This window comes from Schistocerca gregaria, chromosome X (assembly GCF_023897955.1).
Source record: "Schistocerca gregaria isolate iqSchGreg1 chromosome X, iqSchGreg1.2, whole genome shotgun sequence".
In the NCBI taxonomy this organism is placed as follows: Eukaryota; Metazoa; Arthropoda; class Insecta; order Orthoptera; family Acrididae; genus Schistocerca; species Schistocerca gregaria.
This window is the reverse complement of record NC_064931.1, coordinates 619,741,509-619,757,380: the sequence shown is the minus strand read 5'-3', so window position 1 is coordinate 619,757,380 and position 15,872 is coordinate 619,741,509. Positions and strand designations below refer to the sequence as shown.

At 38.8% G+C, this 15,872-nt stretch overlaps 1 protein-coding gene across 2 annotated transcripts in view; it reads right to left on the bottom strand.

Moving 5' to 3' along the window:
* Positions 1-15,872, bottom strand: part of LOC126299075 (rho GTPase-activating protein 7) — a 1,286,633-nt gene that overhangs the window by 35,678 nt on the left and 1,235,083 nt on the right. For both annotated transcript variants that reach the window (XM_049990744.1, XM_049990745.1), the window contains one exon: positions 5,871-6,133. In XM_049990744.1, the coding sequence (XP_049846701.1) occupies positions 5,871-6,133 (263 nt within the window). The remainder of the gene's footprint in view (positions 1-5,870; positions 6,134-15,872) is intronic.

The following is a 15,872-nucleotide window of genomic DNA, read 5'->3' as shown; positions in this document are numbered from 1 at the left end:
ATTCACAACAAACTGCTGGAGTTTAAAGCAATGGCACTCACATAATAGTAGATACAGATACAACCTGAAGTTGGCAGCACTGAGATTTTTTTGGGGGACTTAAACATGTATCAAAGGGTTAGGCTAATGTGATATGGAGGTCGTGTATTTGTGGCAGTAGACAAGAAACTCAAATCCACCTAGACAGAAATTCAAGTTGCATGTGAGGCTGCTCATACAAGACCCAGTATCAGAGGTGGGAACAAAATAGTAACTGGACCCACTTTGTGATGTAACAGTAAAATTTAGAGAAATCATAAGTTCAGTTGTACTAAAGTTCCCCAATCACATTGTAATTATCAGAGGAGACTTCAGTCATTAAGCAGCCAATTGGGATGGTTACAGTTTTGTTAATGGTGGGCATGACAAGATATCCTGTGAAACATAACTAAATGAAAACTAGTTATAACAGTTAGTTTTAAAACCCACTTATGATGGAAATGTATTAAACCTAATGGCAACAAAAAGACCTGACCTCTTTCAGGATATATACACTAAAAATGGTATCAGTGACCATCAGACAGTCATAGCAACAATGACTACCAAAGTACAAAGGGAAACTAAAATAAGTAGAATGATTTATATGTTCAGTAAACTAGATAAAGAAGTAGTAGTGTCATATCTCAATGCGGAATTTGTAACTTTTAGCTCAGGACAGGAGCATGTAAAAGAACTATGGGTCAAGTTTAAAAGTATAGCAGACCATGGACTGAATACATACATATCCAGTAGAACAGTTTGTGATGAGAAGAATCTTCCCTGGGGTACAGTCGCCACAAAGAACCTTCTAAAGAAACAAAGACGACAGCATAATAGGTCTAAAATGAAGCATAGGCCCACTGATCAAGACATTCTGAATGAAACACATTTGACTGTCAAGAGAGCCATGTGTCAAGCCTTCAATGACCACCTTAGCAAAATATTTTCAAAAGATCTTTCACAAAGCCCAAAGAAGATTTGGTCATATGAAAACACTGTTAGTGTCACCAAAGTTAGTATCCAGTCACTTACAGATGATACTGGGGCTGAAACTGAGGGTAGCAAATCAAAAGCAGAAACAATAAACTCAATTTTTACACGTTACTTTACAAAAGAAAACCCAAGCAAATTACTCCTTCTTATTACCTGCAACATCTCACAGATTAGCAGTCACACAGATCCAGCTTCAACATCACAAATGAGACAGTGAGCACTGATGCTCCAACAATGGACTTACACACAACAATGGGGCAGATTGCAAAACCCACACCACCAACAACAAAGGTCACAACAGTGAGTTTGTCTCACAGTGTTAGAGCCTGTTGCTCCTCAGGACTCATATGTGATGTTGCAACAGAGTGCTATCTGACACAGATGTGTACAAAAGATTAATACTTTGCCCAGGCAAATTAATATGCCAATTTCTTGACATGGTGAACTTTTACTGATGCACTTATCTCCTCTGCCTGGCATTCCAGCACCAATTATGAATACTATGGCACAAAAACATGCATGTGGCAGAAGAAATCTTGTATCGATCCCACAAATGGCAGCCACTGCCTATCAATTACATCTGATGTAAGTGGTATGGTGATAGGAGCAGTGCTTCAATAAATTGTAGTGTGAGTACAGCAACTGTTGCATGTTTCTTCTTCTTCTTCTTTTTTTTCTCCCACCCCCTCCCCTCCCCAAACACACATACTAAAATCTGATTCCCAGTGCAAGTGGTTAGCATATGACACGGAGTTGTTCACAATAAATGCAGTGGTGAGTCATTTCAAAGTTGACATTGAGGGTACAAAACTTACTTTTTATACAAATTATTTGACTTTGGCAGGTTCTATTCATAACCCATCGAAAGACAGTAGCTAATGGCGTTTTTGACATCGGGATTATATCACATAGTTTATGACCAATTTCCAGCAACTCAACAGGGCAGACAATGTCACCACAGACTACCTTTCCTGGATAAATATCTTCTTGGTGGATTTCAACTATGATGAGCCAGCCAAAGCACAACAATGTGATAAAAAGCATGCATCCTTGTAGATAACATCACAACTGGGTTGAAAATAGTATGCCACACTGTGCCTGGCTACTCTGTGCAAGTTTGGTGGAACATAGCACAAAACAACATCAGTCCCTTCATTCCACTGCCCATTCAGAAGGCTATTTTTGACAAACTACATGGACTGTCAGACCAAGGAGTATGTCTCACAACCAAACTAATAATAGACCATTTCATATGGCCTAGCATCAAATAAGACGGCAAAAATTGGACATAACCTTGTACAACTTGCCACTGCTGTAAGACACAGCTGAAACATTGTCAAGTTCGATATCTATGGGCTCCTCCCAGAGTCCAGAGGCTTCCAGCACATTCTCCCTGCAGTTGATTCGATCATCTGATTGCTCAATGCTGTACCTCTCCCTGACATCATAGCAGAAACTGCAGAAAGAGTATTTGTACAATCATGAGTGTTACATTTTGGCTGTCCTGCTTCCATCAGGAAAGACTGAGTCAGCACTACTTATTGAATTCTGTAATCTGTGCAGTATGCAGCACTTCTGCACCACACATATCACCCTCAAAGCAATGGGTTGGTGGAGTGCTGGCACCATACACTAAAAATTGCAGTCATGTGTCATTTGTGACGGTTGGAAAGAATTCTTGCAGTGGGTGCTTCTAGACATGCATTCTGCATATAAGGAAAACCTACAAGCTTCATTTGTTGAAATCCTATACAGTGAGCCACTCACCCTACCAGCTGACTTCATCTTGGCAACATGACCACCCACAGACAAGGAACTACCTACTCTCCAATGCAACATGCCTCAGAATACCACCTCCATAGCCACATGGCTCACACAAAATTTTTGTACATCCAGCTCTAGAAGATTGTGATGTTGCAGGATGATACGATCTGTCCTGCCTTGTAGCCACCATGTTCAGGCCCCACAGAGTGATAAAATGTGGAGCCAATGCCATTGACATCCTCGAGCATGGAAAACTGACTGTTGTACAATGCATGGATTCTGTGGAATACAACTAGCAGAACCTACACACGTACAGCACTCACAAATGGCAATTCTCTTGCTCCTTAATAGCATGCCTCCAAAACTGACATGTCAAACAAAAACAACACTGTTGTAGTGCATCTCAGTTTGCAACAATTTCAACCAGAAGAAATGATCGTAAAACTGGTCGACAAACTGCATGGGGAACGACAGGTTGATAACAGGTTTCTCTCCAAAGAATTCTCTTGCAGCTACAAACACGCCACAATGTCAAACCAACCATGATCACATCATTATTATCAGCTGATCGAGTCCTTACCATCACAGCTACTAAGATGCAGCACCCACTCCCATGCACGCAGACAGAGGTTAAGGCTATTGCAGCATGATCCTCCTATCCCCACTGCCTAGTCCTCTGCCTCTCCCACCGCACGCCAATGCAGACCAATAGTCATGCTGCAGCCAGCCCCGCCAATTCCCTTTCTCAGCTTTCACCACAATACCACGAAAGCTGTGTGATGATTACATCATCTGTGGACACTTTGATGACCTTTGTCCTCCCACCCTGTGCTTCAAACTACTGGGGAAGGGTGAGCAGTGAGACTGTTGGGATGAGACTATCTTTGGTTGAGATTGTTCTTTCTGAGCCTGCATCTCGTGGTCATGTGGTAGCGTTCTCGCTTCCCATGCCCGAGTTCCATTCCCGGCGGGGTCACTGCCTCGTGATGGCTGGGTGTTGTGTGATGTCCTTAGGTTAGTTAGGTTTAAGTAGTTCTAAGTTCTAGGGGACTGATGACCATAGATGTTAAGTCCCATAGTGCTCAGAGCCATTTGAACCATTTTTTTGTTCTTTCTGAACAACAGATCTGTGCACGGACTTTTCGCTGTATCATGGTGCTGGTAATAAAGTATGTATTATCTACAATGGCTGCCTTAGTTATTCTGTTATGAGTATTCCGACCTGGATCTACCACAGTTATAAAACATCACTTATGAGAAATAATCAAGATTGTGTTTTATTTATTATTTGTTTATTTTCAGGTTCTATAGGACCGTGTGAGCCAAAGCTATTTGTGCATAGAACAAGTCTACATCTACATGATTACTCAGTAAATCACACTCAAGTGTCCGGCAGGGGATTCATCAAACCACCTTCACAATAATTCTGTGTTATTCGAGGCTCGAACAGCACATGGAAAAACTGAACACCTATATCTTTCCGTGTTAGCTCTGATTTCCATTATTTTATTATGACAATCATTTCTCCTTATATAGGTCAGTCTCAACAGAATATTTTTGCATAGTCAGTACACAGTGTAGAGAATGCTGATTAGATTAAAAAATGTATGACTTATTTGTGACAATATGTTTTGGGGGACACATTACCCCATTATTAAGTTCTATAAAACAAGAAAACACAAATCATTACATCCCATTACTACACATATGAGTACTGAAACACACATAAATATATCTGTAGTGCCCTACCGTAACACATACCTTGAACGTAATATGCCATTAGGCATGCAATACCATAGGGCAAGCACAAGTGTGTCAGTATGTATAGTACTGCAATGTAATGATTTTTCTTTCCTTGTTTTGTAGGACTTAATAATGAGGTAACGTAGTTCTGAAACATTTTGTGGTAAATAAAAAACACATTTTTGATGACTGGTATAGAATATTCCCAGTACAGGTAAGTGATACAATTGTGCATGGCTTCACAACAGATAAGATATTTCATAAAACCCAAAAAACAGACACCATACAAAAAAAAAAAAAAAAAAAAAAAAAAAAAAAAAAAAAAAAAAAAAAAAAAAAAAACTGATTATGGAGAAAGTTCTCAGCTACTGCAAGGGACTATTGTACAGAATAGGATAAGTGTACCACAAGGGACCTTTGAAGTTACAGTGGAATACTTAAGGTTATCACTCAAGTTTTCCAGTTCTGCTGCAAGCCTATTGAAAATGAAACTTGCTTAACAACGGGTATCTTTCTGTACAATGTTTAACAGGAAGTGTTATTCAAGTGTATATCTTTTCCATCTAATGTTCACCAAATAAATGTGGCAGTTTTTTTCTGAATGAGTCAATACTGTCAGCAACAAATCACATGACAGAATATATATGTACAAGAGAGACAAGGGTTAGATTTCAGAGACACCTGAAGTTTGCTCTGACAATGCAAATTGGTCTGACTGCCCATTTATCAGCTAAGAGTATTCTTGGTGAGTGCACAGAGTTGCTCCAAAGTATAACACCAAATGAGATAACAGAGTGAAAGTAAGGAAAGTAAACAAAGTATCATGTCAATAAAGGAAAAAACTACCCATGTACCAGCTTATTTACCAAAATGTCATGCAGGAAATAAATAAAATCGAATTGTGACTGGCAGCACCAAATGTTATTTGTTTGTAAAGCACTATTTATAATGGATAAAACACAAAATAAGCACATGTAAATGCTGTAGAGTGCACGTTCTGTAAAAAGATGTTTGCGTACAGTGATAAGGTAGAGAAGACAGTCATGAGGCTGTGTCTTACTGTGAATGTTCATTGTTAGACACTTTTTATATGTAAATGCTGTAGAGTGCACTTACTGTGAAAATATGTTTGCGTACTGTGATAAGGTAGAGAAGACAGTCATGAGGCTGTGTCTTACTGTGAATGTTCATTGTTAGACACTTCTTATATGTAAATGCTGTAGAGTGCACTTACTGTGAAAAGATGTTTGTGTTCTGTGATCAGGTAGAGAAGACAGTCATGAGGCTGTGTCTTACTGTGAATGTTCATTGTTAGACACTTTTTATATGTAAATGCTGTAGGGTGCACTTACTGTGAAAAGATGTTTGTGTTCTGTGATAAGGTAGAGAAGACAGTCATGAGCTGCCCGGTTTTCAGCAAGCTCAGGCTGCAGTTGAAAAATGGAGGGAGCAAGGCATACTGCAATATTGCTGGCAGTCATCTGATTGACACTGGAATGTTGAGCTACACATGATAACAGCCACAATAGAGCCTGTAGTGCTTCTCGGTGTTCATCAGGCAGCAGAAGCAGTGCACAACGTACAGCTTCAGCACGGAGGCTTGCCACTGATACATCTGAAAAGAAGAGATGTGCATTGTTAAACATGAATCAGAATCTATCTTTTACAATTTATAAACCAAAATTAACTTATTTTTTCCACAAAAAACACTACTGAGGCAAACATACTGAATATGAAATATGTAATGTAAAAGGTATTGCAAAGTAAGGAACTGTAGGTCCAAGACAGTCATAACTGAAAAGGCATACTAATTTTTAAAATTCTATTGTCAATATATCCAAATAATTAAAGCTATTATGGAAGATCTAAGTGAGGTTTTACCGATTTTTAGTTTCTTGCATTGACTTCCTTACGCTCATTTTGGTATTGTTCACCTTTTCTCAAAAGGGCTTTGATTTCTTTGAAATTTGTGATGAATCTCTATTTGTTTTTATGGCAACTTTCTATGAACAGTCATGGCAGATCCTTCCCATCTCTCACATCTGTATTTGGCTCAAGGATGTCTACAGCACACCGTACAAAATTTTTGAATTTTAGTAACTAATGCTCCACATCTTTGTTCCCAGAGATGACTGTTTGATGTTGATTGGTTAGATGATCTGCAATGTTTTCTGTCACATTTATTATGCAAAATATATGGAATGATGAAAAAGATTTGTTTGAAGGCATTGCTGCACCATATATGCAACAAAATGTGACTCCAATGTGGGTATATAAGCACTGTCATGTAGGAAAAGGATTGATGTTGCATTCCTGTCTTTCCAACATGTGTGCAGTAAATTGGAATTGCAATTATTACATTCTTCTTGAAGTTTGACAGTGTTTCACCCTTCTCATCTATTTTGCATACCAGGAGGATTGGTTTTATCTTGGTATTTTATCCCAAGGTTCTCAATAATTTTGAGGGAATGTCATCTACCGTAGGTGATTTGTTCTGCCTTATGTCTGCAAACGCTCAGACAAATTCTTGCAGTATCATATTTATTATCTTATCGTCATTTACTTCCTCTCCCCATTCCATAATAGTGCCTTCAAGTTTCTTTCATTTTTATAGCCCTTCTGTATATTATTTCCACATTACACTCCATATTTGTTTGCTTAGTACTGGCTTGACATCTAAACTCTTGATTTATTTATATAGCTGCTTCTACTTCCTCAAAAGGTTCCTTCATCTTCCTGTATATGGCCTCTTTGGTTTCCATAGTCATGTGTGCATCTACAGCACTGGATTTCTCCTCTAGCCATTTTACACTTTCAGTAAATGTCATTTTTAGATGCTGGTATTCCTTTTTGCCTGCTGTATTTGCTGCACTTTGGTATTTTCTCCTTTCATTAATTAAATTCAATACATGTGTTATCCAAAGATTTCAGTTGGGCCTTGTCTTTTCACTAGTTGTTACTCTATTGATTTCACTAATCCATCTCTCAAGCCACCCATTCATATTCTATTTTGTTCCTTTTCATGATTTCAGCCATATGCTCCCTTCAAAACTCCCAACAACATCTGAATATTTCATGCTTTCCAGACCCTGCATCTTTAATGTCCTAATTCTCTGCAATTTCTTCTATTTTAATCTGCAGTTCATAACCAATAAATTACAGAGTCCATACCTGTTCCTGAATATGTTTCGTAGCTTCAAATCTGCTTTTGGAATACCTTTCATACCATTATATATTCTACATCAAACCTTCTGGTGTTTCTATATCTCATCCATGTTCACAACATTCTTTCATGATTCTTAAATTGTTTCCAGTAATTAAATTGTGATCACTACAAAATTTTACCAGGCAGCTTTCCCTTCTATTCCTTTCTCTTAATCCACATAGTACCATTTTTACTTCTCTTTCTTTTCCTGCTATTGGATTCCAGTCTCTCATCGCAGTCTAAATTTCATCTCCACTTTCAAAATTTTATTTTATTTCATCACACTTTCTTTTTCAATCTTTTTGTTGTCTATAGTGACAGTTGTACTACTGTGATGGGTATTAGCTTTGTGTCAGTATTGACTATGAAAAGGTTTTTATTGTGCTGATCGTAGTAGTTCACTAGCATTCCCATTTTATTTTTCACTACTAGTCCTATTCCAACATAAACTATATTTGATTTGGTGTCAGTAGCCTAGTACTCACCCAACCTGGAATCCTGTTTCTCCTGCCACCACAATTCACTAAATCCATGTCGATTTACAGATTTTTTTTTTTTTAACTGTGAGGGTAATCCCAAAAGTAAGATTTATTTTTTTATAAGTACATAGACCTATTTATTTCTACAATGGTTAACATCAGTTTACAGCTTGAACATTTGGCTATTTTTCAACATAATCACCATTTCTGTTAATGCATTTTTGGAGATGCTGTGGCAGTTTTTGTATGCACATTTCATACCAGCTCGCCACCATGCTATTCAGAAAGTTATGACCCTCTTCTTTCACCTTGTCATCAGAGATGAATCGCTTTCTGGACAAATGTTCTTTTAACCTAGGCAATAGGTGATAGTCACTGGGCGCCAAGTCAGGACTATAGGGTGGGTGGGTTATTATGTTCCACTGAAACTGTTGCAGAAGAGCAATGGTCTGCCAAGCAATGTGTGGGCGAGCGTTGTCATGGAGAATGTGTATGCCCTCGCTCAATGTTCCTCTTATCTGGTTCTGCAAGGCCCGTTTGAGTTTTTTCAGAGTCTCACAGTACCTGTCAGCATTAATTCTACATCTACATCTACATCTACATTTATACTCCGCAAGCCACCCAATGGTGTGTGGCGTAGGGCACTTTATGTGCCACTGTCATTACCTCCCTTTCCTGTTCCAGCCGCGTATGGTTTGCGGGAAGAACGACTGCCGGAAAGCCTCCGTGCATGCTCGAATCTCTCCAATTTTACATTTGTGATCTCCTTGGGAGTTATAAGAAGGGGGAAGCAATATATTCAATACCTCATCCAGAAACGCACCATCTTGAAGCCTGGACAGCAAGCTACACCGCGATGCAAAGTGCCTTTCTTGCAGAGTCTGCCACTTGAGTTTGCTAAACATCTCCGTAACGCTATTACGCTTACCAAATAACCCTGTGATAAAACACGCCACTCTTCTTTGGATCTTCTCTATCTCCTCCGTCAACCCGACCTGGTACGGATCCCACACTGATGAGAAATACTCAAGTATAGGTCGAACAAGTGTTTTGTAAGCCACCTCCATTGTTGATGGACTACATTTTCTAAGGACTCTCCCAATGAATCTCAACCTGGTACCCGCCTTACCAACAATTAATTTTATATGATCATTCCACTTCAAATTGTTCCGCACGCATGCTCCCAGATATTTTAAAGAAGTAACTACAACCAATGTTTGTTCCATTATCATATAATCATACAATAAAGTATCCTTCTTTCTATGTATTCGCAATACATTACATTTGTCTATGTTAAGGGTCAGTTGCCACTCCCTGCACCAAGTGCCTATCCACTGCAGATCTTCCTGCATTTCGCTGCAATTTTCTAATGCTGCAACTTCTCTGTATATTACAGCATCATCCGCGAAAAGCCACATGGAACGTCCGAAACTATCTACTAGGTCATTTAAATATACTGTGAAAAGCAATGGTCCCATAACACTCCCCTGTGGCATGCCAGAGGTTACCTTAACGTCTGTACGTCTCTCCACTGAGAACAACATGCTGTGTTCTGTTTTCTAAAAACTCTTCAATCCAGCCACACACTTGGTCTGATATTCCGTAGGCTCTTACTTTGTTTATTAGGCGACAGTGCGAAAGTGTATCGAACGCCTTCTGGAAGTCACGGAAAGTAGCATCTACCTGGGAGCTTGTATCTAATATTTTCTGGGTCTCATGAACAAATAAAGCGAGTTGGGTCTCACACGATCGCTGTTTCCGGGAACCATGTTGATTCCTACAGAGTAGATTCTGGGTTTTCAGAAACGACACGATACGTGAGCAAAAAACACGTTCTAAAATTCTACAACAGATCGACGTCAGAGATATAGGTCTATAGTTTTGCGCTTCTGCTCGACGACCCTTTTTGAAGACTGGGACTACCTGTGCTCTTTTCCAATCATTTGGAACCTTCTGTTCCTCTATAGACTTGCGGTACACAGCTGTTAGAAGGGGGGGGCAAGCTCTTTCACGTACTCTGTGTAGAATCGAATGGGTATCCCATCAGGTCCAGTGGACTTTCCTCTATTGAGTGATTTCAGTTAATTTTCTATTCCTTGGACACTTATTTTGATGTCAGCCATTTTTTCGTTTGTGCGAGGATTTAGAGAAGGAACTACAGTGCAGTCTTTCTCTGTGAAACAGCTTTGGAAGAAGGTGTTTAGCATTTCAGCTGTATGCGTGTCATCCTCTGTTTCAATGCCATCATTATCCTGGTGTGTCTGGATATGCTGTTTCGAGCCACTTACTGATTTAACGTAAGACCAGAACTTCCTAGGATTTTCTGTCAAGTCGGTACATAGAATTTTAGTTTCGAATTCACTGAACCCTTCACACATAGCCCTCCTTATGCTAACTTTGACATCGTTTAGCTTCTGTTTGTCTGAGAGGTTTTGGCTGCATTTAAACTTGCACTGAAGCTCTCTTTGCTTTCGCAGTAGTTTCCTAACTTTGTTGTTGAACCCTCACATTTTTACTCGGCACGTACCTGTCTAAAACACATTTTACGATGGCCTTGAACTTTTTCCATAAACACTCAACATTGTCAGGATCGGAACAGAAATTTTCATTTTGATCTGTTAGGTAGTCTGAAATTTGCCTTCTATTACTCTTGTTAAACAGATAAACCTTCCTCCCTTTTTTTTATATTCCTATTAACTTACATATTCAGGGATGCTGCAACGGCCTTATGATCACTGATTCCCTGTTCTGCACTTACAGAGTCAAAAAGTTCAGGTCTATATGTTATCAGTAGGTCAAAGATGTTATTTCCACGAGTAGGTTCTCTGTTTAATTGCTCGAGGTAATTTGCGGATAGTGTACTCAGTATAATATCACTCGATGCTCTGTCCCTACCACCCGTCCTAAACATCTGAGTGTCCCAGCCTGTATCTGGTAAATTGAAATCTCCACCTAAGACTATAACATGCTGATAAAATTTATGTGAAATGTATTCCAAATTTCTCTCAGTTGTTCTGCCACTAATGCTGCTGAGTCGGGAGGTCGGTAAAAGGAGCCAATTATTAACTTAGATCGGTTGCTGACTGTAACCTCCACCCATAATAATTCACAGGATCTATCCACTTCTATTTCATCGATTCAGCTCCAATGACGAGGTGAAAGAAGAGGTTCATAACTTTCTGAACAGCATGGCGGCGAGCTCGTACGACATGGGCACACAAAAACTGCCACAGTATCTACAAAAATGAATCAACAGAAATGGTGATTATGTCAAAAAATAGCTAAATGTTCAAGCTGTAAACTGATGAAAAACCATTGTAGAAATTAACAGGTCTATGTACTTATGAAAAAATAGGAGACCTTACTTTTGAGGTTACCCTCGTACTTAACCTACCAACCTGACTGAGGGGTGTAACATTTCACACTATGACCCACAGTACACAAGACTTTTTTCTGATGACAATATCCTCCTGAGTAGTGCCCACCTGGAGATCCAAATGCTATTATATTTTTACTTCTATAATATTGTACCCAGAAGGATATTGTCAGGATTAATGCATACAAAGGGCTGCATGTCATCAGGAAGAACATGGCTCTAATTTCCTTCCTTTCAACTGTTGCAGTACGAACATAGGAATACCTTATTGGCTAGTGTTATAAGACCAGATCATCCACAGTGTTGCCTCTGAAACTACTGAAAAGTCTGTTGCCCTCTTCAGGAACCACATGTTAGTAAGACCTCTCCAGAGATACCCCTCCGAAATGGATGCACCTGCAGTATGACTATCTGCATTTATGAGCAGAAAACAGATTCAGTTACAAGATTTTTAATGACAATACATATGCAACATATTACCAAGTTTATCAGGGGAGGAAATTAATACCTTTTCAACTCTCATTTCACCTTTAAAGACAGTCTCTTTCTTCTTCTGGGTAGATACTTCAGTTCTAGTAGCTAAAGTTCTCCTGGTAATTTTTTTAGGAGAAGACTAATTCCAGCCATGCTGCTAAAATTTCAACATATTTCTTCATAATCTCAGATAGTAATCAAAGTTTTCACATATATGATTGGTGTGGGTGTTGTTTTCTTGTAAACTATATGACTCATAGTTATATATTTTCATTGGGCTACTGTTGTTGCTGTGGTCCTCCGTCCTGAGACTGGTTCGATGCAGCTCTCCATGCTACTCTATCCTGTGCAAGCCTCTTCATCTCCCAGTAGCTACTGCAACCTACATCCTTCTGAATCTGCTTAGTGTAGTCATCTCTTGGTCTCCCTCTATGATTTTTACCCTCCACACTGCCCTCCAATGCTAAATTTGTGATCCCTTCTTCTCGTCAAGTTGTGCCACAAATGCCTCTTCTCCCCAATTCTATTCAATACCTCCTCATTAGTTATGTGATCTACCCATCTAATCTTCAGCATTCTTCTGTAGCACCAGATTTCTAAAGCTCCTATTCTCTTCCTGTCCAAACTATTTATCGTCCATGTTTCACTTCTGTACATAGCTACACTCCATACGAATACTTTCATAAACGACTTCCTGACACTTAAATCTATACTCGATGTTAACAAATTTCTGTTCTTCGCAAACGCTTTCCTTGCCATTGCCAGTCTACATTTTATATCCTCTCTACATCAACCATCATCAGTTATTTTGCTCCCCAAATAGCAAAACTCCTTTACTACTTTAGGTGTCTCATTTCTTAATCTAATTCCCTCAGCATCCCCCAACTTAATTCCACTACATTCCATTATCCTCATTTTGCTTTTGTTGATATTCATCTTATATCCTCCTTTTAAGACACTGTCCATTCCATTCAACTGCTCTTCCAAGCCCTTTGCTCTCTCTGACAGAATTGCAATGTCATTGGCGAACCTCAAAGTTTTTATTTCTTCTCCATGGATTTTAATACCTACTCCAAATTTTTCTTTTGTTTCCTTTACTGCTTGCTCAATATACAAATTGAATAACATTGGATAGAGGTTACAACCCTGTCTCACTCCTTTCCCAACCACTGCTTCCCTTTCAGGCCCCTAGACTCTTATAACTGCCATCTGCTTTCTGTACAAATTGTAAATAGCCTTTCGCTCACTGTATTTTACCCTTGCCACCTTTAGAATTCGAAACAGAGTATTCCAGTCAACATTGTCAAAAGCTTTCTCTAAGTCTAAAAATGCTAGAAACGTAATGCTGAAGTATTAAGGAGTATAAAATTGTGGGGAGAGATCTACAGATTTCATATTCTGACCAACTAACTGCTGCCCATTGAATGCAGACTACTATATGGAGAGGATGGAATTTCAAAGATGTATTTTTTTTTGTTTTTTGTCACTTAGCCACTCATAAAAAATAAATATTATATGGATGTAGCCCAAATATATAAGGAAATTTTATAAAAAAAACCAGAAAGTATAAAAATGAAATATGTGTGCATGTATACACATAAATAATGAGCACAGAATAATTCAAATTAATACTCTCTGTACTTTTCCTCCTCCCCTCTATCTCACTGTACATCTCCCCCCCCCCCATCCCACCTCTTTTTGCTCATCTCCTCCTCTATCGATTTCCTTCTTCCCCCTCTCTCTGTCCATGTCGTCCTCCCGCTTGCCTCTGTCCATCATTTATGCCACACCATTTTCACTCTCACCCTCATCTCCACTCCAACAGCATGTGGCTCTTACCCACATAGCAAGTTTTTACCCTGTGAGTAATTAGTTGGAAAATAGAAATTTGCAGGTTTAAACATAACTGAAAGAAATGTATCCATCATCATTTGAAATTTCTAAAAATTTGTCATGTATGATGAATAGTATTTGTCTGAAGTAAATGTTTACAGAATCATGCTACATTTAAAAGGCATTTGCATCTTAAGAACTGCAAAGTACAATATTTATTGTCTTACAAGTAATGGACTACAAATTTATGAGAACAGAAGTGTGTGCATGCTTATGTTCCTAACAAGAAAAAGCCTTTTATATGCAGTATGATTCTGTAAATATTTTACTTCAGACAACTATTGTTAATTAGATATCAAAATATTTTTGAAATTTAAAATTGTAAGATACAATTGTTTCAGTTATTTTTAAACTTGAAAACTGATATTTGCCAACATAATTAATTACAGAGAAAAATGTGTTGTGGGAGTAGGAGCCACCTCAAATTGGGGTGGGGATGAAGGTAGGAGTGAGAATGATGTGGTATAAGAGATGGGCAGAGAGAAGTACACAAGCACCAAGATGCAGTCAATACCTTCGCTGCGCAGTGCCGATTGTACTGTTACCGATGACTGTGCCGCTAAAGCGGAGTAATTGAACACATTTTTCCAAAATTCTTTCACCAAGGAAGATGAATGCAATATTCCAGAATTAGAAACATGAAGAGCTGCTAGCATGAGTTTCTTAGAAGTAGATACCATAGGGGTTGCGAAGCAACTCAAATTGCTTGTTACGGGCAAGTCTTCAGGTCCAGATTGTATGCCGATTAGGTTCCTTTCAGATTACACTGATACAATAGCTCCCTGCTTAGCAATGATATACAACAGAACATGTTACCAACTGATTCCTTCTTCTAGTCAAGTTGTGCCACAAACTCCTCTTCTCCCCAACTCTATGCAATACCTCCTCCTTAGTTATGTGATCTACCAATCTAATCTTCAGCATTCTTCTGTAGCACCACATTTCTAAAGCTTCTATTCTCTTCCTGTCCAAACTATTTGTTGTCCATATTTCACTTCCATACATGGCTACACTCCATACAAATACTTTCATAAACGACTTCCTGACACTTAAATCTATACTCAATGCTAACAAATTTCTCTTCTTCAGAAACGCTTTCCTTGCTGTTGCCAGTCTACATCTTATATCCTCTCTACTTCGACCATCATCAGTTATTTTGCTCCCCAAATAGCAAAACTCCTTTACTGATTTCCTAATCTAATTCCCTCAGCATCCCCCAACTTAATTCCACTACATTCCATTATCCTCATTTTGCTTTTGTTTATGTTCATCTTATATCCTCCTTTCAAGACACTGTCCATTCTGTTCAACTGCTCTTCCAAGTTCTTTGCTGCCTCTGACAGAATTACAATGTCATTGGCGAACCTCAAAGTTTTTGTTTCTTCTCCATGGATTTTAATACCTACTCCAAAATTTTCTTTTGTTTACTTTACTGCTTGCTCAATATACAGATTGAATAACATTGGGGAGAGGCTACAACCCTGTCTTACTCCCTTCCGAATCACTGCTTCCCTTTCATGTCCCTCGACTCTTATAACTGCCATCTGGTTTCTGTACAAATTGTACGCAGTGTTTTGCTCCCTGTATTTTACCCCTGCCACCTTCATAATTTGAAAGAGAGTATTCCAGTCAACATTGTCAAAAGCTTTTTCTAGGTCTACAAATGGTAGAAATGTAGGTTTGCCTTTCCTTAATCTATCTTCTAACCGATCTTCCCCGAGGTCGGCTTCTACCAGTTTTTCCATTCGTCGGTAAAGAATTTGCATTAGTATTTTGCAGCCACGACTTATTAAACTGATAGTTCGGTAATTTTCACATCTGTCAACACCTGCTTTCTTTACTAATAAGTCCAACAGTGATATATTTCTCCACACTATCAAAAATGTAGAAGATAGAAGAAATACAGGTCAAGGCAGATACTTGTCAC